Source organism: Ailuropoda melanoleuca, chromosome 1, assembly GCF_002007445.2.
Source record: "Ailuropoda melanoleuca isolate Jingjing chromosome 1, ASM200744v2, whole genome shotgun sequence".
In the NCBI taxonomy this organism is placed as follows: domain Eukaryota; kingdom Metazoa; phylum Chordata; class Mammalia; order Carnivora; family Ursidae; genus Ailuropoda; species Ailuropoda melanoleuca.
The window spans coordinates 79,240,925-79,265,741 of NC_048218.1; the positions used below are offsets into that span (position 1 = coordinate 79,240,925).

The 24,817-nt window shown below is 39.7% G+C and overlaps 1 protein-coding gene across 4 annotated transcripts in view; it reads right to left on the reverse strand.

The window, feature by feature from the left end:
* Positions 1 to 23,384, reverse strand: part of VPS8 (VPS8 subunit of CORVET complex) — a 234,791-nt gene extending 211,407 nt beyond the window's left edge. For 3 of the 4 annotated variants that reach the window (XM_019795771.2, XM_011220314.2, XM_034661730.1), the window contains exons 1-5: positions 23,317 to 23,384; positions 11,041 to 11,286; positions 10,034 to 10,102; positions 5,892 to 6,022; positions 900 to 993 (exon numbers count right to left, since the gene is read on the reverse strand). In XM_019795771.2, the coding sequence (XP_019651330.1) occupies positions 900 to 993; positions 5,892 to 6,022; positions 10,034 to 10,102; positions 11,041 to 11,193 (447 nt within the window). In that variant the 5' untranslated portion in view covers positions 11,194 to 11,286; positions 23,317 to 23,384. Of the gene's footprint in view, positions 1 to 899; positions 994 to 5,891; positions 6,023 to 10,033; positions 10,103 to 11,040; positions 11,287 to 22,323; positions 22,345 to 23,316 lie in introns of those variants that run through there. The other variant, XM_034661727.1, reaches the window with a different exon arrangement.
* Positions 23,385 to 24,817: the final 1,433 nt, after the last annotated feature.

Consider the following 24,817-nt stretch of genomic DNA (forward strand, 5'->3'; position numbering starts at 1 on the left):
CAAAGTTCCTGGGATATGAATATGTCATCTTTGTCATCATCACAATATACATAAGATCTACACAATGAATTCAGAAAACTAAAACTGAAAGACCACATAGAATTACAGGCTTTGAGGTCAAAGGAAAATTTGACAAAACATAACAGAATCAGCATCTACTGTCTTGATGACCTATTAAATATTTCTGCATCAACTCAGTGCTCTAAAAAGTTTTCAAAAAAGACCACAGCTACTTTGTTCCAGCCATTACACACCAGCCACATTCACCAGTACCACCTCCCTTTCACAACAAAGCAGCACTGCAGCTGGAGCCAGAAACCCCAATTTTGAGTAATTGTTCTGCTATCTCCTAACCCAATGATGTAAGACAAGTTAATATATCACCTCTCTGAGCCTCTCTTCTCATTTGTAAAACAGGATATGGCTTTCCTTACTTTCAAAGTTGTAAGAGTAAATAAAATAAGGTACATGAAAAGAGTTTTGTGAATTACAAGAAAATCACTCAGTTGTAAAAGATTCTGATCAATCATTTCTCCATATGAAAAGACTAAAAAAAAAAAAGGTATTCTAACTCAACCAAATACACAAGATGGCAACTAAACTAAAAAGGAATTTAAAGAAAAGGCAGATAGTGTTCCTTTTAGGCTTGCTGCCATATTTCATTTAGGCACACCAGAGACTCTGAGCAGACCTTTATTTCATGGCTGCACTAATTTCTACGTCAAGATGTGTAGCCATGTCTTATGAGTCAAAAACAATCACACAAAACCCATGAAAGCCAGATTCTATTTTTTTTTTAAGCCTCGGGCCAAGAGAAGTGCTGTGCTTTGTTTTATGTTCATTCCTACTTCATTATCCATTGCAGGTTACAAAGCTGGGGAAGAGAACAAAATACTTACAGCTGCAGACACTATCTGGGCAGAAATTCCCTTCAAAAGTGAATGTCGCATAACTGACCCATGGAGTGAAAAAGAATCAGGTAATTTCTTCTTCCTAAAAAAAGAAATTAAAAAAAAAAAAGAAGAAAAATGTTTAAGAACATAAAAAAATTTTTGAAAAAAAAGAAGAAAAATGTTTAAGAACATAAAAAAATTTTTGAAAATTTTTTCAAAGCTTTGAAAGTCCAAAAAACACATAAAACACATAAAAATAAGAAATGTAGAAATGTAGAAAACAACACTGACTGTAATTCGTTAGCTCTGTTTGCAATGAGGTATAGAGAGTCCCACAGTCCTACATTAAGATGTTGTACTAAACCTACCTTGAACCTCAGAAAAGCACAAGCAGGAAAATGAAAAAAGCCACCATTCCTTTTTTCACTGATTCGAACTGTTCCTCACCCACCTTAAACTATGGCAAGAGGTTCTACCACTCACCAGAAGGTTGTCTATCCTGCCCTGCATGTCTACATTACCTCCATTGACCTTCTACCCTTGCCCACCTTTCTTGCCCTCCTATCTTTAACTGCCCTCTCTCATTCTTCCACCAAGCACCTCAAATTCTCCACTCATTCTTTCTCTGCTGCTCCTACTAACAGCTCCTTTCACTTACCCAACTCATCATCATACAAAAAATATTTTTTAATTTTCTACCAAACACTGAGCACCTCTTCTATGTGACTGAAAGTATGCTCTGAGGATAAAAAAGTCAGTCAGTCAAGGTTACTAGTCTCAAGGACCTCGCAGCCTAGCTAGAGAGACTAATAAATAATTTAATCTTTTTTATTTTTTAAGATTTTATGAGAGACAGAGAGAGCGCATGCATGCGCGGGAAGGAAGGCAGAGGAGCAGGGGGAGGGGTAGAAGGAGAAGCTCTCTCCAGTGAGCAGGGAGCCCGAGGCAACTCTAGGCTGATTCCCAGACTCCAGGATCACCACCTGAGCTGAACACAGATGCTTAACTGACTGAGCCACCCAGGCGCCCCATAAGTGACTTAACCTTAAAAGATAAATGTTAGGAAAGAACATAGATAAAGCACCACAGAGATGAAACAAAGAGGAGCTTAATCCTATTTATTAGGGGGCTATCAGGGACAGCTATAGACAAAAGATGTCTGACCTGGCCTTGATGGATAACTAGGAGTATGAAAGGCAACAAAAAGGCACACACAAATATGAAGATGTATATGTGCACAGTGTGAGGGGAATGTTAAGTACACAAAAGGCATGGACCAGGAGGATGGGTGTATGGGTGCTTAGAGAGTAGGTCAAAATGGTAAGCAGGGTCCAGACTGATCCTATGCAAAAGAGTTCTGACATTAAATAAGGCAAAAAAAAAAAAAAAAGAGATACTATATGTTTTTTTGAGTACAGTTGACACATTATTAGTTACAGGTATACAACTCAACGATTTGACAACTTTATACATTGTTTTGCTCACCGCAAGTATAGCTACCAGCTGTCCCATTACATTGCTATTACAATATCACTGATTGTATTCCTTATGCTGTGCCTTTTATTCCTGTGACTTATTCATTAAAGACATCATATCTTTGAAGCAGGTAGAGACCAGTTATCATTTGAGTTATCATGGTTCCATACAAATTTTAGGATTTTCTACTTTTGTGAAAAGTCCCACTGGGATTTTGATAGAGACTGCACTGAATCTACAGATGGTTTGGGGGAGAATGGACACTTTAACAATATTAATCCATGAATATGGGCCATTTTTCCATTTATTTGTGTCCTCAATTTCTTTCATCAATGTCTTATAAATTCCAGTGTACGGCTCTTTCACTTCCTGGGTTAAACTTATTCATAAACTTATTTTATTGTTTTGATGCTACTATAAATTGAATCATTTTATTCCTTTTTCAGATATTTCATTGTTAGTGTTTAGAAACACGACTGATCCCAATTAGCCAAAGCAATCTTAAGAAAGAACAACAAAGCTGGAGGCATTACACCTTCTGATTTCGAACTATATTACAAAGCTATCAACAGTATGAAACAAAAAACAAAACAAAAATCAGTATGGTACTGGCATAAAAACTGACAGAGACCAATGGAACAAAATTGAGAACCCAGAAATAAACAGTTGTATATACACTCAACTAATACTTGACAATGAAATCAAACACACTTGATGGGGAGAGAATACAATTCTAATAAATGGTGTTGGGAAAACTAGATAATCACATGCAGATGAAACTGTACCCTTACCTTACCCCACTCATAAAAATTTTAGGGATTAAATGGGTTAAAGACTTAACTATAAGACCTAAACCATAAAACTCCTAGAAGAAAACATAGGGAAAAAGCTCCTTGACACTGGTCGTGGCAATGGATTTTTTGTATAGGTCATCAAAAGCACAATCAACAAAAGCCAAGTATAAATAAATGAGACTATATCAAACTAAAAAACTTTTGCATAGCAAAAGAAAATCAACAAAATGAAAAGACAACCCACGGGATAGTAGAAAATATTTGTAAACCATTTATCTGATAAGGGGTTAATATCCAAACAATACAGCAATCCTCCCTTATCTGCATGGTTTCAGTTAGTTCTGGTCAACCACAGCCCAGAAGCACATGATCCTGCTTCTGAGGTATTGTCAGAAGGTCAATAGGGTAGCCTAATGTGATGTCATGCCTATGTCATTCACCTCACTTCATCACATAGGCATTTTATGATCTCAACACATTATAAGAAGGGTAGGTATAGTACAATAAAATATTCAAGAGAGACCACATTCACATAACTTGTACTACAGTATATTCTTATAATTGTTCTACTTTATTGTTGTTGTTGTTAATATCATAGTCTATTTATAAATTAAATTTTATTGTAGGTATATACAGGAAAAACATAGTTTATATAGGATTCATTACTATCTGCAAGTTTCAGGCATCCACTGGAGGTCTTGGAATGAATGTATCCACTGTGGAAAAGGGAGACTACTGTCTCAATAGCAAAAAGAAAAAACCCAAACAATTTGAGTTAAAAAATAGGAAGAGGATCTGAATAGACATTTTTCCAAAGAAGACATACACACGACCAACAGGTACATGGAAAACTGTCTAGCATCACTAATCATCAGGGAAATGCAAATCAAAACCACAATGAGACATCGCCTATTGGAATGGCTATTATCAAAAGGATAAAAGGGGCGCGTGGGTGGCTCGGTCAGTTGGGCGTCTGCTCTCGGCTCAGGTCATGGTCCCAGGATCCTGGGATTGAGCCCTACATTGGGCTCCCTGCTCAGCAGGGACTCTGCTTCTCCCTGTCTCCACCCCATGCTCATGCGTACACGCACATACATTATCTCCATCTCTCTCTTTCTCACTCTCAAATGAATAGGTAAAATCTTAAAAAAAAAAAAAAAAGACAAGCGATCACAAGTGTTGGTGAGGATGTGGAGAAAAGAGAATCCTTGTGCGTTGGTGGGTGGGAATGTAAACTGGTGCAGCCACTGTGGAAAACATTATGGAAGTTCCCCCCAAAAATTAAAAACAGAACTACCATATGATCCAACAATCCCACTTCTGGGTATATATCCAAAGAAAACAAAATCACTATCTCAAAGAGATATCAGCACTGCCGTGTTCATTACTACATTATTCACAATAGCCAAAATATGGAAATAATCCAAGTGTCCACCTTCAGACAAATGGGTAAAGATAAGAAGACACACACACACGAGTATTATTCAGCCATGATAAAGATGGAAATCCTGCCATTTGCGACAACATGAATGGACCTTGAGGGCATTATGTTACATGAAGTCAGTCACACAGAAAGAGACAAATACTGTATGATCTCACTTACATGTGGAATTTAAAAAAGACTAACTCATAGAGCCAGAGTAGAACAGTAGTTACCTGGGGCTGAGGAGTGAGGGAAATGTGGAGATGTTGGTCAAAGAGTACAAACTTCAAGTTGTAAGATGAATAAGTTCTGGGGATCTAATGTACAGCATGAGGAGTATAGCTGACAATAACGTGTTATATACTTGAAAGCTACTAAAAGAGTAGATCTTGAATGTTCTTGCCAAAACAGAAATGGTAATTATGTGAGGTGATGAAGGTGTTAACTAACCTTATTGTGGTAATGATTTCACAATAAATAGTGTATCAAAGAATCACACTGTACATGTTACATTTGCCTAATGTTATATGTCAGTTATACCTCAATAAAGCTGGAGGGAAAAACACATTTATCTTTTTGTAGGAGATAGTGATGAACAGGTTAATATACCCAGCAATGGTCCCTACCCCACAAGAGTCGACAAGCTAAAGAAGACAGCACTAACACAGGCAAAATTTAAGAAAGGAAAAATACACATGACTTTATCAACATTAAAATTACACATGAATTCAATAAAGTATTTACATTATGCTTCCTTCACTTCGCTTTCCTTTTCATGTGCTCTCCAAGAATTTGGGAGGTGAAAAGCAGCCAAAATGAAGTTATTTAGGGTTAGAAGTCCTTTTCCCAAATCTTTAATCATTTTGTGATTCTCCTCTGAACCCATTCCAAGGGAATGAAGGAATGCTGGAGCTGACCTTAGAGAGTGGGAGGAAGGGGATAGGGAGTGCAGAGAGCATAATGGTGGCAAGGTGAACTAAACTCCATGTTTCTACCACAGACACTGTGCCAAATTTGACTCACGCTCCCTCCTAGGGCTCTACTGCTTCCAGGGGGCCCCTGGCTGTTACTATGCCTTCCTATTGGGGGTGTAGAGGCCAGTGGTCATGGCATCCAACATTTTAGCCTCTCCCCTCAATAGTGCCAAAATCTTTAGGGTTTAATAAGCCTATTATTTCCACCCAAGTGGGCCTTCTGTTCCCTATGTAGGGCTTCAGCAGACCATACTGTAGCATAAAGAGATAGTTACATTTTAAATGATCAATACCGCCACCATATGCAAGTGTGATTTAAGTGAATACTTACCTTTTTAAGTTGGTCCTGTCACCACTATCTGAACTTGCCACAGACGAAGTATCATAGGAGTGAGAATCAATAGTATCAATGTTTAACAATGTAGGATCCTCAAGAACAAAAGACTCATCTTCATCATCAGTCTAAATTGGAAGAATATGGGTCAATAAATTCACAATTCCAAATACCCTATAAGTCAGACAGGCATTAATGGGTTTCTCGAAAACACTCACGTGCTTATTTCTGCTTTTCTATCTCTTTTCCATGCACTGTTATTAACCAGAGAGGAATAGAAAGGAAATTAATCTAGATAGAGCCCTGTCTCTACAAAGAGTTCACTCCAAAAGTTTCAATTTCTTTTTTTTTTTATTATGTTATGTTCGTCACCATACAGTACATCATTAGCTTTTGATGTAGTGTTCCATGATTGTTTGCATATAACACTCAGTGCAAAAATTTCTCCCTTGTAGCAGGAAGAAGCAGGAGCAGTTATGCAAATTATTGTTAGCAGAATACTTCTTAAACTTCAAATCTCTATAGATGCTTTACTAATTAACTAACAGCCAGTGGCTAATTAGAAGAAAACAAATACCACCTTACTACAAATAGTATGCCATAAGAAATATGACAAACAGAAGAAAGGCAGCCTGAGCTTGAAAGAGCATCTACAAACACAGTGACTTCATAAAATGGATTTTGCTCCTGGAAAAGGAAGTAGTCCTAAAATACATGAGCAGAAGTTAGAGATCCTAGAAAGATCAGTTGGGACCCAAACTGTAAAAAGCCTTATATTTCCATTAAGCCAGATGACAGCAGGGCCCATGTCCTCCTTGCCTACCACTATATTCCCTGGTGCCCAGTACAATGCCAGACATATAATCAGTACTCACTCATTTAATGAACTAGGGTACTACATATAGTAGACAGTAGGAAGGAAATTAAGATGTTTAAGAAGTAGGCACACACGACAGGAATCACCTTTTACAAAGTTAAATGGGGTAGTAGGAAGACAGATGAGGGTCCTGGGGGAGACTGAGGCAAGGAAACTATTAAGAACCAGTAAGAAGGTATGGCAATGTCAAGGAAAAAGAGGAGAGTGGAGCCTAAGAATATGGCAGAAGAGGTCAAAAGAAGAAAAAATGAAAGAGACATTACTGAGAAAACCCGAAGTCCCCAGTTACCATTTAAATGGCCAGGGCTGGAAGGTGGGGAGGTAAGGGAGAAATCAGAGAGGATTCCAAGGTTTCTATCTTGAACAACCAGGCAAAAGGTGATACTTCTAAGCTAAGAAAGCAGACGAATGGCAGATAAAGCAGAAGGAGGAGTTCAGCTTTGAACAGGTTGATTCTGAGCAACAAATGTTAAAGAAAAATGCTGTGATCGTACTCCTCTTTTGCTTGGACTATGTTCTGCGTTACCATTTCCACCAATGTGCATATGAGGGCAATCTCAACACATCATCTCCACTCTCTCCACCATTGCTAGCTACTGACTACCACCTCTGCTGAAGGTACTAGCCAAACCCACTGGCCTATCTTCAGTAAGCATGTCCTTGTCCTCCTCATCATTTAACACCACTAACTATTCCCTACTTCTTGGAACTTTCTCTTCCCTTGGTTTCCAGTACATCTCTTTCCTGCTACTCCTCCCAACCTATGAGTTCTCTTCTACCAGTCATGTTCTTTATTTTCTCCTCAGCCCAACTTCTAATTGGCACTATTCCCTGGGATTATATTCTTAGCTCTCTTCTCTTCCAATTTCACACACTTCCTATATGAAGAAGCTAACCCATACCTATAGCTTCTAGTCCCATGTTATTCTAATGACTCCAAAAGCTGTATCTTCAGTATCAACATTTCTCGAGGTTTAGGCCCATATTTCTTTTTTTTTTTTTTAAAGATTTTATTTATTTATTTGACAGAGATAGAGACAGCCAGCGAGAGAGGGAATACAAGCAGGGGGAGTGGGAGAGGAAGAAGCAGGCTCATAGCGGAGGAGCCTGATGTGGGGCTTGATCCCACAACGCCGGGATCACGCCCTGAGCCGAAGGCAGACACTTAACCGCTGTGCCACCCAGGCGCCCCTAGGCCCATATTTCTAACCGCTTTTCAGATATCTACACACACACACACACACACACACACACACACACACGTCTGCTAAGAACAAGGTTAGAATTAGCAAGGAGAGATTGTCTCTTCAGAGTTGTAAAGTGAAACAACTGCTACAGGGCAAAGAGAAAGGAAATAATTCAGAAATTAGAACTGCAGCACCAAGGGCTTAAGCAAGAGGGTCAATCAGAATCTTATTTGATTTTCTTAAGCAGCCTGGGGATGTAATTAAAGAAAACAGATCAGTTAAATTAAGCCAGGGTTGAGGGCTCACAGAATACATGAAAGAAAAAGTGAAGGAAACAAGAGAACTGAAGCCTATCAATAAGGCTAAATTTAAAATTACTATCTACACAGCAGAGATATCAATTTTCCTGCACTAAAATGTAAAATCTACATAATCCTATCAAATTTCAGTGTGTATGCCTTTGTGTGTAAACTAATAAAGTGATTCTAAAATTTACCTGGAAATGCGAAAGCCTAAGAATAAGCAAGGCAATCTTGAAGAGCAACAACAAAGATCTGCGACTATTAGATATCAAAACCTATTATATCAAACATTGGAATGTGATATTGGGGCAAGTGTAGAAAGACCAATGGAATCAGACCCACACATATATGACCACCTGATTTAAAACAAAAGTGACACCACAGAAAAGAGTATTTTTTTTCAGTAAATGGTGCTGGTTCACACCTCACACCATCACATACAAAAAAAATTGAAGATGAATTGCGGATCTAAGTTTGAAAGACAGAAAAATAAAAATTTTAAAACAAAATGAGATAGCATCAACATGACCTTGGAATTTTCAAAATTTTCTTAAAACAAGACACACACAAAAAAACTAACCACAATAGAAAAACAAAATAAGCTGAACTACATTAAGAACTTCTGCCCTCAAAAGAAACCATTAATAGAGTGAAAAAGTAACCCACAAAATGGAAGAAGATATTTGCAATACATATATCTAATAAAGGGCCTATTTACATCATATATAAAGAATTCCTAGAAATAAATTTTTTAAAAAAGTGAGAAAAGACAAGAAAAGGCAATTCACAAAAGAGACATCCAAATGGCCCAACCCTATGTCAAGGCACCCAATTTCATCAGTGTTCAGGGAAATTCAGATTAAAACTATGATGTGATATCACTACACACCTATAAGAACTAAATGGATAAAGTGAAAATTCAGGACAAAATTCAAAAGTTGAGGATGTGGTAATCAGAACTCCCATATATGGCTGCTGGAAGTATACATTATTCTGACCACTTTAAAAGACCTGTGACAGTATCCACTAAGGCTGAACATACCTGCATCTGATGACCTAGCAATTCTACACCTACTCCGAAGTATAAAACCAACAGAAACGTGTGTGTGTATATGTATATGCACACCTAAAGACGTGAATAATATTCACAGCAACTTTTCATAGTAGCCAGAAACGAGAAATTACACAAAAGCCCATCAAAAGTAGAATGAATAAATAATGGTATACACATAAAGAATTTTATGTATGGGAATGAATAATTACATACAAAAATATGAATGAATCTAAAAACAACATTGAAGTAAACAAGTCAGACACACAAAAGCACAAACTCTGTAATTCCATGTATATGAAGTTCAAAGCAAGAAAGCTGATCAATGCTAGAAGTTAGGATTGTGATTATCCTGGAGTTAGATACTAAAGGGGCACAAGAAGAGGTTCTGGGGTGTTAGCAATGTTTTATTCTGATTGCACAGGGCGTTCAGTTTGTGAAAATTCACCAAGCTACACACTTACAATTTGTGCACTTTTTCTCTATGTACGCTACACTTCAATAAAAAGTTGAAAATAAATTTCTGGCTGCACAGTAGAAATGAAGTGAAGCAGGAACTACCCAGACTGGGAAACTAGGAAGGGGCAAGAGACTCGGTCTTGATTAGGTCAAAGAACAGCTCCCATACCAGATGGTGCAGATCTAGATATATACACTATAATTAACCCAAAAGCATTAAAATCAATTCCATAAAATGACAGTGATCATTAATATATACTTACCTCATTGAGTATGCTTTCCAGTGTTGGAGGAGTATCAACTTGAGGAATATCAAACTCCTTGTCATCAATCTAAATAGAGAAAAGAAATTAATGTTCATATAATGCTGCTTTCCCTCTTAGAATAGTGAGGGTTTTTAAATTTATTCGAACCATCACCAATTAAGAGACAAACATATCACCAAAGTGATCATGCAGAGAGCCAACTCAATATCCACAATAGGAAGGATCAGGTCAAAAGACTAGAGAATTGTTTCCTATCCTATCCATATATTCACTGATTATTAAAGACAAATATGCACTGACTGCACCATCTTGACAGCCCTGTCGAGAAAGCTTCTAATCAAGGACTTCGACATGTGCATTCTTAAACAGGACAAAACAGCATGTCTCATGACAAGCCCTGATTTTCTAAGTGTAGAAAGCAAAATACAAAACAATATAACAGGTCATAAGCAATACACAAAGGTCTGACATTGCATTTCTTAGTGATTTCATAAATTACGGTGAGAAGCGATTAGGCCAAGCAAATTGTGATTAAATATCCTCCTGGTCACAAAAACTTACTACTATCAAATCAATGGGAAAAAAAAAAATCACTGCACACAGGGCACCCAGCTGGCTCAGTCAACAGAGCATGAGACTTGATTTTCGGGTCATGAGTTCATGCCCCATGCTGGGTGTGGAGCCTACTTTCAAAGAATATTTTTTAAAAACCACTGCACAAGATTTCTAAACCTACCACTAGCTCTATGATCTTGAGCATTCATTTAACGTAGCCAGCTGCACTTCAGCTTCTTTCTCTGTAAAATGGATTATTGGATGTGTGAGGCTCAAATGAGAACACATGCTGAAGTGCTTCATAAATGGTAATGACGTACACAAATGAAGAGTGATATTATCTCACAAAGCTGTGCGGAGACTTCTATTAATTCAAGCAAAGATGACAGATTGAGTCTTTAGGTCATAGCTCTAACCATCATTATCATTTAACAAAAGCTGAATTTTACCAGGTCATTTTTGAACTCCAGTTCCTTGTCCAGATCTATGTAAGAGAATTTTGAAAGCGAAGCTTCAAGATTGAAAGACTTATTCAGCTCTTCTTCAGTAGTCTTGGCACAGAGGCTCTGTTCCACATTTTCATGGTCTGGTTCATTTTCCATATTTACTTATAATTATAATTCAGTCAATCCAAGCAAGTTGTTTGTTTTGTTTTGATTTCTGGCCTTAGATCATGATGACCTGAATGATGATCTCTTTTCAAAATAGAAAAAAATATCCATTATTTGGATTTCCTCAACTGGACATTCCAAAGACTTACTTGATCAGACTTTCGTGGAAACTGTTCATCAATCATCTGATTGTAAGGCAAAGAGAAATCAATATGGTTTGAGGTATGATATTGGGGGAGAGTTTCTATGGGAGCACAAAGGAGGAACATCTAACTCAGGAGTCTGGGAAATGGCCCACCACCCAAAGTCATTAAGTGTGGTGATAGTGATAAACTTGGGGTAAGTTCAGCCACTAGACTTGGTACCATCCAGATTTATGTTTTAACAGCATGAGGGTAAACTGGTGCCAAAAACTGCAATGAACCCCTCCCTCACACTCCCAAACCTCAGAGTAGATCTCCAGTTCCCCTGGAGAAAAGCATACAGATCAGTTTTGTTGTTGGCATCCATCCAGCGCCAGATGTCTCAGGGAGCCTGTGAAGACTCACAGGACCCAGGACAGATAGCTAGCCACTTAATATGACACTAGCAAACCTAAGTGTTCAGATCTATTATGGGAGACAACAACGATGTCAGAATAAAATAAGACCACAGCCAACTAGGGATTTCTAGGAAGAAAGCTAGTCATAGAAAAGCATGGACATTCTCAGAGAAAACTGAAATACTAAAGAAAAAGAAATGTATGCAAATGTTTTTTTATATTTCATAGCTCTAAAGGATACAATGTGGTATTAAAAAGAAACAAGTCTTGTTTACTAGCAAAATTGTCTAGAAAACAACTGTCTGCAAAATCTCTAGAAAACTAAAAACATATTCAGGAAAAAATAATTATAAGTTTAATGATTAAATTTGTTTTTAAGGGGCGCCTGGGTGGCACAGCGGTTAAGCGTCTGCCTTCAGCTCAGGGCGTGATCCCAGCGATCTGGGATCGAGCCCCACATCAGGCTCTTCTGCTATGAGCCTGCTTCTTCCTCTCCCACTCCCCCTGCTTGTGTTCCCTCTCTCGCTGGCTGTCTCTCTCTCTGTCGAATAAATAAATAAAAAATCTTTAAAAAAAAAATTGTTTTTAAGTGTTTTTAGTTTGTGCTATAATTAGGCTACAAGTGGCCAAATTTTTAAAAGTCCATCACTTAGCTCTGCCTGTTTAGAAATAAAGAAATAAAAATATGAAAAGAGAAATAACGCCATAGTAATAATGATAGTAAAAACAAAGGTCATTTTGTTTTCTAAACTAGGTGTTTTCCACAGTACCCAGCAACATGCAGTAACTCTCTGTGGGAAGCTTTTTCAAACTACACACTGTCCACTGCCCACCACCCTCCCCACCATATGAACTTCTCTCAATCCCACTCCTTAATGAAGTGAAGGCAAAAGAAAGGCTGACAAGCCACTGAAAGAACTAATTTTTTAAAAAGGAGTTGAAAATTAGTTGCTGGTATTATTTTTTTTAAAAATGCCCAAAATTTACTGACAATTTTATCCAATTAGTTCTTTAATTAGCTCTTTTAGTATTTATGAATTTCACTTTGAAGTTTCATTTTTATCAGATTAAAAGAAATGAATATATACTGTATGTAAGACATGTAGACTACGAAGACAGATTTTTAAAGAGCTGAAGCCAATTTTTCTAGCTAGTACATTTGGTATATTACCAAATACAGACTAATTTCTTTCACATGTTACAGAAGATAGACTCTAAAGCTCGGTCTTACAAACACATGATACTGAATACATTCATAGAAGACATAACTGAGGGCACTCTGTATCTGGCAACATTTGAAAGTAGCTTTCCAATCTCAGGTACTAAAGGTACTTCTTTTGCAGTGAGCCAAGGGCAGAAGCAATATTAACGTTTATATGCCTTTCTTCAAAGAAGACAGAATGGACTCATGACAAATTCCTTCTTAACAGAGTTCTCTTAATTGTACCCCTTAGCAAAAATGATTACAGTTAGTCAAGGAATGTTTGCAAATATGCATAATCTAATTCACATTCAGTGATTCCTGAGGACAGTTATTAAGTTTTATTCTTACACATTAAAAAAAAATAGTAATGGAAAAAGACCACAATAGCCACACCCCCAAAAAACCACTTTTATTTAAATGATTTAATAACTGAAAACATTTCATTCTTCACATTGGTCTCTGCAAAATAACTCAAGAGGTAAAACAATTTTTTATACCTCCTATCTGGTGTTAGTTAAGAGGTTCTCAGAGCGACTCAGCATCAGTGAGCACCAATACCATGTTCGAGAAGTTTTAAGTGATCAAGCATCCCCTGAAGAAAGAGCACCATCTTGCCACGCTACCCTAGTCCATTTCCAACCTTCACTTCACTGAGCTCCTGTTACTGTGATATGCCGGCAAAGTGCAAACGACATGAGCCCAAGAGTCCCTTGAAATCAGGTTTGAATCTGGGCTTTACCAGTTCCTATCTGTGACCTCGGTCAATGTGTCTACCCCTTCTGAGCCCCTCTACTTCTACATCTTTTAAGATGAAATATTGTGGCCATTTGTGTTGTTTGCCCAGAGCAGCACCTCTTGTTGGGGGAAGGGCTCCTTCAAACCATGTGGTTCTTGTGGAGGCTGCCAATCAAAACTCCCCTAGTAACAGAGAGCGCATAACGTGGCCACAGTGCTTCACCGGGATTCATTAAAACGGAACTGGTGAGGGAAAGCTGCTTCCACTGTTCTCTAAACAATGAATAGTAAGGGTGAGCAGCTCCCCCATCTTCTACCTGACCCTGTTCTGCAGAAAAGGAGATCATTTATACAATATATATCAACTAAACACATACTATACATGTCACTGGAGACCCACCTCTACTAACAGAATTTACATTCTAGAACAGACTCTCTAGCAAGAATAAAATCAACCTACAAACAGAACCAGAGAAGAGGTAAGAGTGTCCTGATAACCACTCAGGACCGCTTGTTCCAGTCTTCTATGATGTTCGCTCTGGCCACAGCATTCTGGCAATTTGGCTACATTAGCCAGCATCCTCTCCCGACACTTTTTTTTTTTTTTTAATCACTTACAACGGAGAGTCCTGACACTCAGAATGCAACTACCTATAATGCAGAGCAACTGTGAGGAACAAACGACATAATGACTATAAAGCGTTTAGAATAATGCCTGGACACAGAATTGGTTTTCAAGGAATATTCACTATTTAAAATTTCCTCAAGACTTCCAAATTCTTCCAAAGTTAAAGATCCTGAAACAAGATCGAGTACTTTTGTAAAGGTCTAGCTAGTGCTAAGCATATCATCCTTACTGGAAGGATATACTTACTTCTGCTCTCAGATTAGAAGTTTCTTCATGAGTTAAATGGTAGGGGTTTTATCTAAGACTAGTCCAGCCCCCAGCAAAGTATCAGAGAGGCTTCAGAAAAACATCTAATTATGAAAATAAGTGTGATATACTACTAAGTCATTCTAAAATTGTGCTTTCACATCAACTTCCTCTTCTATCACTTACCAACAATTACACCTTTATGTTAGTCAGCAAATTTATTCAACCCAAATAGACCTAAGAATTAAAAGATCACCATGCTCAGATTTTTTTTTTTTAAAGGAGAGTTCACTAGAGCAGTGTCTCCACATTGTTTAGAAATTAAGCTGTGCCTGGGGGCGCCTGGGTGGCTCAGTCGTTAAGCATCTGCCTTTGGCTCAGGGCGTGATCCCAGAGTTCTGGGATCGACCCCACATCGGGCTCTTCAGCTGGGAGCCTGCTTCTTCCTCTCCCACTCCCCCTGCTTGTGTTCCCTCTCTCGCTGGCTGTCTCTCTCTGTCAAATAAATAAATAAATAATCTTAAAAAAAAATTTTTTTTTAAAGAAATTAAGCTGTGCCTGAATCTCCCTGTGGTAGGCAAGATAGTATTGCCCAAGGACCTGTGACTGTGTTACCTTACGTGTGATTAAATTAGGATCTGGAGTTCCACAAATTATGTTGGCTCATTATAATCACAAGGGTCTTAAAAAGTGGAAGAGGGAGGCAGAAGAGAGTGTCAGAGAAGAAATATGACAACCAAAGCAGGGTCAGAGGGATGCCTGGGTGGCTCAGTCAGTTAAGCATCTGCCTTTGGCTCTAGTCATGATCCCAGGGCCCTGGGATGGAGTCCTGCATCAGGCTCCCTGCTCAGCAGGGAGCTTGCTTCTCCCCCTGCCTGCTTCTTCCTCTGCCTGCCATTTCCCCTGCGTGTGCTCTAATAAATAAAATCTTAAAAAGAAAAAAGCAGCAGGGTCAGAGAGATGCTACATTGCAGGCTTTGAAGGAGGAAGGATGCCAGGAGCCAAGGAATTTAGGCAGTCTCTGAAAGCTGCAAAGGCAAGGAAATGGATTCTCTACTTGGGCCTCTAGGACCCCAGCCCTGCCACAGCTTGATTTTAGCCTAGTAAGACCAGTGCTGGTCTAGTGAACTAATGAACTAAAGAACTGTAAAATGATAAATCTGTATTTTTTTTTTAAGCTACTACATTTGAGGTAATCTGTTACAGCAGGAATAGGAAATGACTACACTAACAAACTTCAGTTAATTTATTTCTGGCCACATTGCCAACATTCTGAAATACTAATCCCTTCCTCATCACTTGGTGTTGCCCAAATACTTATTGAGCAAGCTCTTCATTCCACTACACAGACCAATGATGAGATGCTTCATATATGACGCTTACTATTACACACGATGCAGACACTGCCTTCAGATAAAACATTAAGTGCTATCCCGGTACAAAGGCTGGCAACAAACTACTGATAATTTCCTCTCGAGACTAAATTCTACAACTAGTTCTCCACGCACCCATCCTGCAATCCAGTGTTCCTATAGTTATTAAGGGGATGCCAAGCTGGACAGTACCTGCAGACAACGCAATAGTTAAAAGCAATGGTTTCTTAGTCTCTCCCAGAATGAAATCACATTAATGCGACAGGAATATGTACGTCATAGAATCATGATTACCCAGTATTTTGTCCTCTTCTAAGCACTGCTAAAATATTTAAATAGTTCTAAGATTATCTGACATCTTGACAGTTCTTACAGTTATTCCCTCTTAATTAACAAGGTTATTCCCAACCAATTAATAATAGATCCAAGGACTATTTAAAAATAAATACATGTATCATATAAACATCAATGACCCCATTTTAACCAGGACTAACTGAATAGAACTCCAGAATGGGACCTAGATTAGGCTGGGTTAATACAGAACTCTTCCACCAATTCTTTGTTGTAGTTGTTTTATTTTTACCTTGGCAGACCTTCCCAACCTTGCTCAAATTCCAGGATCCTATTTAATTCACTGACATTCTTTTCCTCCTAAAGTGTCATATGAGACAACTTTCACAGTATGGGGAGTCGAATCAAGTTTTGTTTTAACTTACCATAAAGGTATCATGAAATCATGATATGGAAAGAATTTTACATTCCAACTTTGTTTCTGGCTTTCCCAATCTGAGTATTTCTCTTCTTCCATTTCTTTGTTTTGTTTTCTTGTGGCATGTTTTGTAAAGAAAAATGTTTTCTATTGTATTCTATTTTGTAAAGAAGAATGTTTTCTATTCTCTTTCTCTAATAAATGGACTGATTTTGAACAGCTCCTAATGCCTAAGGTATAAAATTCCAAATTCCACCCACAACTCTATAGCCAACTAATCTTTGATAAAGCAGGAAAGAATATCCAATGGAAAAAAGAGTCTCTTCAACAAGTGGTGTTGGGAAAACTGGACAGCTACATGCAGAAGAATGAAACTGGACCACTTTCTTACACCATACACAAAAACAAATTCAAAATGGATGAAAGACCTAAATGTGAGAAAGGAAACCACTGAAATCCTAAAGGAGAACACAGGCAGAAACCTCTTTGACCTCAGCCATAGTAACTTCTTACTAGATGCTTTGTCAAAGGCAAGGAAAACAAAAGCAAAAATAAACTCTTAGGACTTCATCAAAATAAAAAGTTTCTGCACAATGAAGGAAACAATCAAAAAAATTAAAAGGCAACCTATGGAATGGGAGAAGATAGTTACAAATGACATACCTGATAGAGGGAGTATCCAAAATCTGCAAAGAACTTATCAAATTCAACACCTCCCAAAAAAATAATCTAGTTAAGAAATGGGCAGAAGACATGAACAGACATTTCTCCAAAAAAGAAATCAGATCGCTAACAGACACATGAAAAGATATTCAGTATCAATCATCATCAGGGAAATACAAATCAAAACCACGATGAGATACCACCTCATACCCGTCAGAATGGCTAAAAATAACACAGGAAACAACAAATGTTGGCGAGGATGCAGAGAAAGGGGAACCCTCTTACACTGTTGGTGGGAATGCAAACTGATGCAGCCACTCTGGAAAACAGTACAGAGGTTCCTCAAAAAGTTAACAGAACTACCTTACAACCCAGCAATTGCACTACTGAGTACCCAAAGGATACAAAAATACTGATTCAAAGGGGCACATGCACCCCAATGTTTTTATAGCAGCACTATCAATAATAGCCAAATTATGGAAAGAGCCCAAATGTCCACTGACTGATGAATGGATAAAGATGTGGGGGGCGTGTGTGTGTGTGTGTGTACACACACACACACGCGCGCGCACACATATATAGAATATTAGTCATTAAAGAAACAAAATCTTGCCATTTGCAATGACGTGGATGGAGATGGAGTGTATTATGCTAAGTGAAATAAGTCAGTCAAAGACAAATACCATATGATTCACTCATGTGGCATTTAAGAAACAACACAGATGAACATATGGAAAGGGAGGGAAAAAGAGAGAGAGGGAAGCAAACCATAAGGGACTCTTAACAACAGAGAACAAACTAAGGGTTGATGGAGGGAGGTGGGCAGGGGATGGGCTAAATGGGTGATGGGTATTAAGGAGGGCATTTGTTATGATGAGCACTGGGTGTTGTATGAAAGTAATGAATCGCTGAATTCTACTCCTGAAACCAATATTACACTCTGTGGTAAACAACTAGAATTTAAATAAAAACTTGAAAGAAAAAAAATAAAATTCCAAAATCTAAGCCTACGATTCCAGATTATCACATGAGCTGACCTTACCTTCCTTTGCAACTAAACTTATTAACCTGTATTCAGAGTCCTTCAGGAAGAGCTTCCCCTTTCTTTCCATGTCTGCTCACACTAGTTACCCTTCCCCTTCCTTTTCCTCTCTATTTATCTCCATTCCTTCCTTCCTTCTTTCCTTCCTTCCAGGCACCTTCCTTCCCTAAGCATCCTCTGAATCCAGAATGCATTTCTTCTTTAGAACAGTATATGCAAATAATGGATCACGGAACATTACATCAAAAACTAAGGATATACTGTATGGTGACTAACATAACATAATAAAAAATTATTATAAAAGGAAAAAAAGAAGAAAAAAAAATAAAGAGCACAGCCTGTGTATTAAAAAAAAAAAAAAGAAAAGGAACAGTACCTTGGCGCTTTCCTCATATTGAGTCATTAGTTAACTCAACATGTGGCTATGTCTTTTGTCCCCAACTATACAACAGAAATGCAGCCATGCGGGGTGCCTGGGTGGCTCAGTTGGCTGAGCATCTGCCTTTGGCTTGGGTCATGATCCTGGGGAGATCAAGCCCTGAGTAGAGATGGGCTTCTGGCTCAATGGGGAGTCTCTTTCTCCCTCTGCCCCTTACCATGCTCATGCTCTCTCGCGCGCGCTCTCTCTCTCATTCTCTCAAATAAATAAAAATTTAAAAAAAAAAAAAAAAAAAAAAGAAATGCAGTCATGCTTCTTTGTATACTGCACAACACTGGGCTCATTGATTTGCATACATATGTACACGTTCAATAAATATTTGCTGATTAACACAAGAATTGGAAGACAGACTAACACCTGTGTTGCAAATTAAATGGATCAGTTTTATTACCTATAACTGTTTAGCTTCATAGGGTATTATTTGACTCACAGCCTACAGGAATCTATGCCATAGTAAGCCAAGTTATACTTAAGCTCTATCTTTATGTAATCAGGCTTGTCATACTGATCATATTCATCCCTCACATATCAGCTAAAACTTTGCTTCCTCAAAAAGCCTTGTTTTGTCCCGCTCAACTGAACTAGGTTCCCTGTTAATATGCACTTATAACATTGTTCTCCTTCTTCACTAAACTTGTCACATTGCAATCATTTTTTTCAGTGTCTGAACCACCACTGCCTTCCCTCAGGAAGGAAAGGAATAGAGGTTCCAGGAGAGCAAAGACCAGATCTGCCTTGTTCACCACTGCATTCCTAGTGCTAATCAACCCACCCTTCCCTCCCTTCATCCCCCCATAAGCAGCCAAGCAACACTGCATCACTGGCTTCAAGGGCTTCAAATAACAGTTCTGGTCATTCAAAATAAGATAGGGTTAGTCATTCTAGCCCCCAAAAGCCTCCCACCTTGCAAGTTCCATTCTTTGCACCTAGATGAGATTTTTTTTTTTTTAAGATTTTATTTATTTATTTGACAGAGAGAGACAGCCAGCGAGAGAGGGAACACAAGCAGGGGGAGTGGGAGAGGAAGAAGCAGGCTCCTAGTGGAGAAGCCTGTTGTGGGGCTCGATCCCAGAACGCTGGGATCACACCTTGAGCTGAAGGCAGACGTTTAACGACTGCGCCACCCAGGCGCCCCTAGATGAGATTTTTTACAATCCTTAACACTGATTTTTTTTTAATGATCATTTAGCTCATGTAGAACAAAACACAAACTCCGCAATTTTAGATGTTTTGTGTTCTTTTACATTAATTCAACCTACAAAGTCAAGATGAAAACAGTGGAAATGTATATGTCCATTCCATTTACAGGAATTCAACTTATCTTCAGCAAAGGTAAAGAGAAAAAAAGAAACAATTCACACAGAAATGGGGACTCTGCACACTATTCTATTTAATACTGCACACTTCAGGGTGAGCATGGGATAGGAGATTGTTAATCTGCTGTCCTTTTGGTCAGTCTCAGTTCTTGAATGCCTCATACATAATGATCCATTTCATCTGTGCTCAAAATAACAAATAGCATGCAGTTCTAACATGGAGCAAAAATTGGCTGTGTTGCACATCCTGAGAGATAGGTCAGCCTCTACCATGACTCGTTCCCAGGTACTTTTCAGGGGTACTCAAGTTTCACCTTACTCATGGACTTCAGAAACAGACTCTGTGTTAAATATAATGCTACTATGTACTTGGATGAGATACATACTTGGTGCCTGAGTTTCTTTCCAAGAATAGGCACATTCAGGCCCACAATGCTCAGAGCTGCCACTATGAAAAAGCCCAAACCTCTGTTTCTCTTTCTCTTCTCTTAGTGAATATTTAAATGAGAAGAGAAATTTAAAATTTAGGAAGTGTATACAGAATAAATGTTAAAAAGAAAAGTGGAGGAAAAGAGTACCTGAGACTGCCTGTTCCATGGTGCTTACTATGTCACTAAGTTATTATTACAAGTTGTCAGGCACAACCTTCAGTCACATTCTAAAAAAGAAAAAACTAATTCCCCATGACAATATACGAAATAATAGTAAGAACTATGTCTTTGAATATCTTTTTTTTTTAAAGATTTTATTTATTTATTTGACAGAGATAGAGACAGCCAGCGAGAGAGGGAACACAAGCAGGGGGAGTGGGAGAGGAAGAAGCAGGCTCGTAGCAGAAGAGTCTGATGTGGGGTTCGATCCCATAACGCCGGGATCATGCCCTGAGCCGAAGGCAGACGCTTAACCGCTGTGCCACCCAGGCGCCCCTGAATATCTATGTTATACATAAAACCTAATATTATTCATCAGTTTTTATATGTGTATAAGTAAAATAAATGAAAGAGAAAAAAAAATCGCTTCTTTCCAGCTTCCAGTAAATCCCTGTAAGAATCACTCTTCAAAGATCCACACTCCCTGCCCCTCAAGGCACCCCGCTCAGAGGACTTCTCCTAAGAAGCACATGGGACTTGTGTCGGCTGACATATTCTCCTTTCTTCTTCACTAAATTGGTATGAGTGAATTCTTAGAAGTTAAATGCACAGAAGACAGGATTCCATTCATTTGTGGGTTGAGTAGATGGTGGCCTTCCGACTCATCTTAATTAGCTTCCAACTAACTGTCACCTCAACTTCTCTTGGTTAGGGGTCAAGAAGGATGTGGAGTCACGAGATTTTTTTTTTTTTTTTAAAGCACAAGGAAACTTCTTGCTGAACAGCAGAGGAAAAACAAATCTGATTACAGTTAAAACACCCCTTCACCATCTTTCCTTTGTTAAACTGCTCCTCCTCCACTCCAACCAAGTAATTTTAGTGGTGCTGCCAATCAAACACGCTATCTACCTAGCCAGAAGAGTAAGCACATGACATTCTTGTATCCATTCGGCCAATCATTGTCCTTCCCTGGAATTTGTAACTACTGAAGGCAGGAGTTTTCTCTTTAATGTGGGAAGACGTTAACACAGGGGCTGATAGAATGAAGATAACTCAAACATTAATTCAAGATTCAGTTAAGACTAGAACAGTTTGATCTCACAAATATATACAGGTTACACCTGAGGCTGTGGCTCAAGAGGCAGTCTAATCTCTACGACAACTATAAACAGATGGAAAGTTAAATATACTTCCCTGAGTTCAAAACGTCCCCCTTTTCATTCATATACATAACTGACATTTGGTATCACAATGGCTGACATCTTTATGAAGGAGTGAAATATAGCTAAAAAGTGCCATGATGCCTCAATATCCTGAAGACAAAAAACATCCAACTGCTGATGCTGGTCCAGATAAAAAGAAAATAAAGGATAATCAACACACTATTATCTGGAAAGGATTTTTTCACATTTAAATACGTCTCTTTGAAATATAAAGCCAATAGTTCAACCAGAATTTTCCCCCCACTTATCTTTACTCTGCTTTCTATGGAACAGGCCAGCTTTACCAGAGGATTCAGTATCTACTCTTCGCTTAAATTTAACCATGAGCAAACCATGTCTTACACAAACATAGGCAGATCCTCCATCCCCATTTGTATTAGACTTCAAACACACACACCTGATATGTAATTACCTCCCAATCACAGACATCCAGAGTTGGTGCCACACACCTGACATGTAATTACCTCCCAATCACAGACATCTGGAGTTGGTGCCACAAGTCAATATCCATGATTGTTTTGCTTGTGTTTTCTTTTTTTTTTCGGGAGGGGTGGTCAGGGAAGAGTGTGGTAGAGGGTGGGCATACAGAGGATGCAAGCCTTCCGGTCCATTCTATAGGAGTCCGATATTAGGAGGTTATGGAGGAGGCATGCCTAGTTGAAGAAGGCTCCCAGCTGATCCTGATAACCCATGGCCATGGAACCTCCCTGACTGACCCTACTTCATCCCACCTTACCCTCCCTTTGAAGCACACCCAAACACTTTAGGCAGCTCTGTTTCCCTTTTTTCGCAGGTACCACACCTGAAGAACTAACCAGGACACAGGAGTGGCCTCAAACTTTAGAGACCCATCTGTCCTCCTGCTCTCACTCTGGAGCACACCTTGCAGGCAGAGACAAACTGGAACCAGCCTCACAGGGTGTGCACCAATCCTAAGAGGTGGACACCTCATCTAGGCCTCGGCCTCACACTCGGGGAGCACACTCATCCCAATCTGTGAGGGACAGACGAGCCCACACCTGTGCGCTGGGCCCGAAAGGCGGGTTGCACACCTGTTCCGTCCTGGGAAGAAGGGTGATCACCCGCCTCCTAGTCTCACAATCAGGGAAAGCGGGTGCACCTGTCCTCGGCCCCACATTCGTTGTGAACCTTAGAAACCGCCAGACCCAACTGCAGGCCAAACGCAGGACACGCCTCTCCGCCCCAGAGTCAACCCCACCCGGCCCGAGGGCCCCAGTCCAGTTAGTCCGCCTCGGGGTGCTCTGTCAGCCCCTCCGAGGCCGCGCCGCCGCACGCGGGAAAAGACCGAGGCTCAGGAACCCGGCGCGCGTCCTCCTCCCGCCCAGGGGACAGCTCCTCACTAATGTCCCCCACCCGGTTGGCCCGCTCCCGGGAGATTCATTACCTGCGCTTGCGGCCCTTCCACCCGGGACCCCCGGCCCCGTAACCCCGCCCCCTGCTGTACCCTCACGCACGCGCAGTATATACCACCGATGGCCACGCTTCCGCTTTCCTCCCAGCACCCTGCTCCGCCCCTGAATACCACGCCCCCATTTAAAGGGCCAGAGATACCAGGTCTCTCTCCGAGGATTTAGTGGGTGATTAACGTGCGGAACAGGAGAATGGAAACGTGAAGGAAGCACAGACGAATAAACAGCAGTCTTTGAGATGGGAAGAGAAACTCTCCTCCAGCCCTATGTCAATGAATTCATCTGACCTTTAAGAAAATGAACCTATCTTCAGCCAGCCCAGAGTCCCAGATTTTGGAATTTGCAACCAGTAAATGTTTACTTAATCTTTTGAAAAAAACAAACATAGAATTGCCAGCTTCTTATTTTGCCAAGTAAGGACAATCAATACACACTAAAACCCAACTATTATTTTCTAATTTATCATCAACGTTGATCCACAAAAAAAAACATCTTAACACCAAAAATATAGGAGAGACACACTCTCAAATAAAGGAGATTATCTATTAAAGGGATAAGAATATATGTTTATTTCTCTTATCCCTCCTGAAGAAAGATGAAAGCCTTCAGGTCAGACTGGATTTTAGAGCCACCACTGCAGATAACACTAGGCATAGATCTTCTACCTGCTGGGGACTCAGTCAAGAAAATGGATGCAGGAAGAACAGAAGATGCTCCTGGAAGGCGATGTAGAAAATACTTAGTTGGGCAGATACTTACTGCACGTCAACTAGCCTCCCTCTACTTCTGGGCCTTAGAAGGACACAGAAGTGGGTGGGACACAGCCCTGCCCCCAGGCGCTCTTTGTCTAAGCCCTCAGTATATAGACAAAGCTACAGTGCAAGGCCGGCTGTTCTGAGTGGTGTAAGAAAGGTATGAGGCCATCACTTTAGGATCACAGATGAGGAAAAACGGCGGAACACTTCAGGGAGGAAGTGGTATCTTATTAGGGCCCCCGAAGAATTTCAGTAGACAGAGAACAGGGAGAATGCCAAGCTGAGGGAACAATGGGATCAAAGACAGTACAAATCAAGATTGGGGAGTAGCTGCTGTTTGATGTGGCTGTGGCATGAGCAGTGGCTTTCAAACTTTTCTGATCATTATAGTAAGAAATATATTTCAGCTATGACTATACACACACACACACACACACACACGCATACACTCTCTATATATAGATAGTAATATAGGGAAACTTCACTAGGGGCGCCTGGGTGGTTCAGTTGGTTAAGCGTCTGACTCCTGATTTCTGCTCAGGTTGTGATCTCAGGGTAATGAGATGGAGCCCCACTTGAGCCCCACGTACTTGAGAGCCTGCTTAAGATTCTCTCTCTCCCTCTTCCACCCTCCCACCCCATTCTTGGTTGCTCTCTCTCTCTCTCTAAAAACAAAGGGCGGGGGGACTTCACTAAATTTGACTCAGGAGGCTAAAAGGGG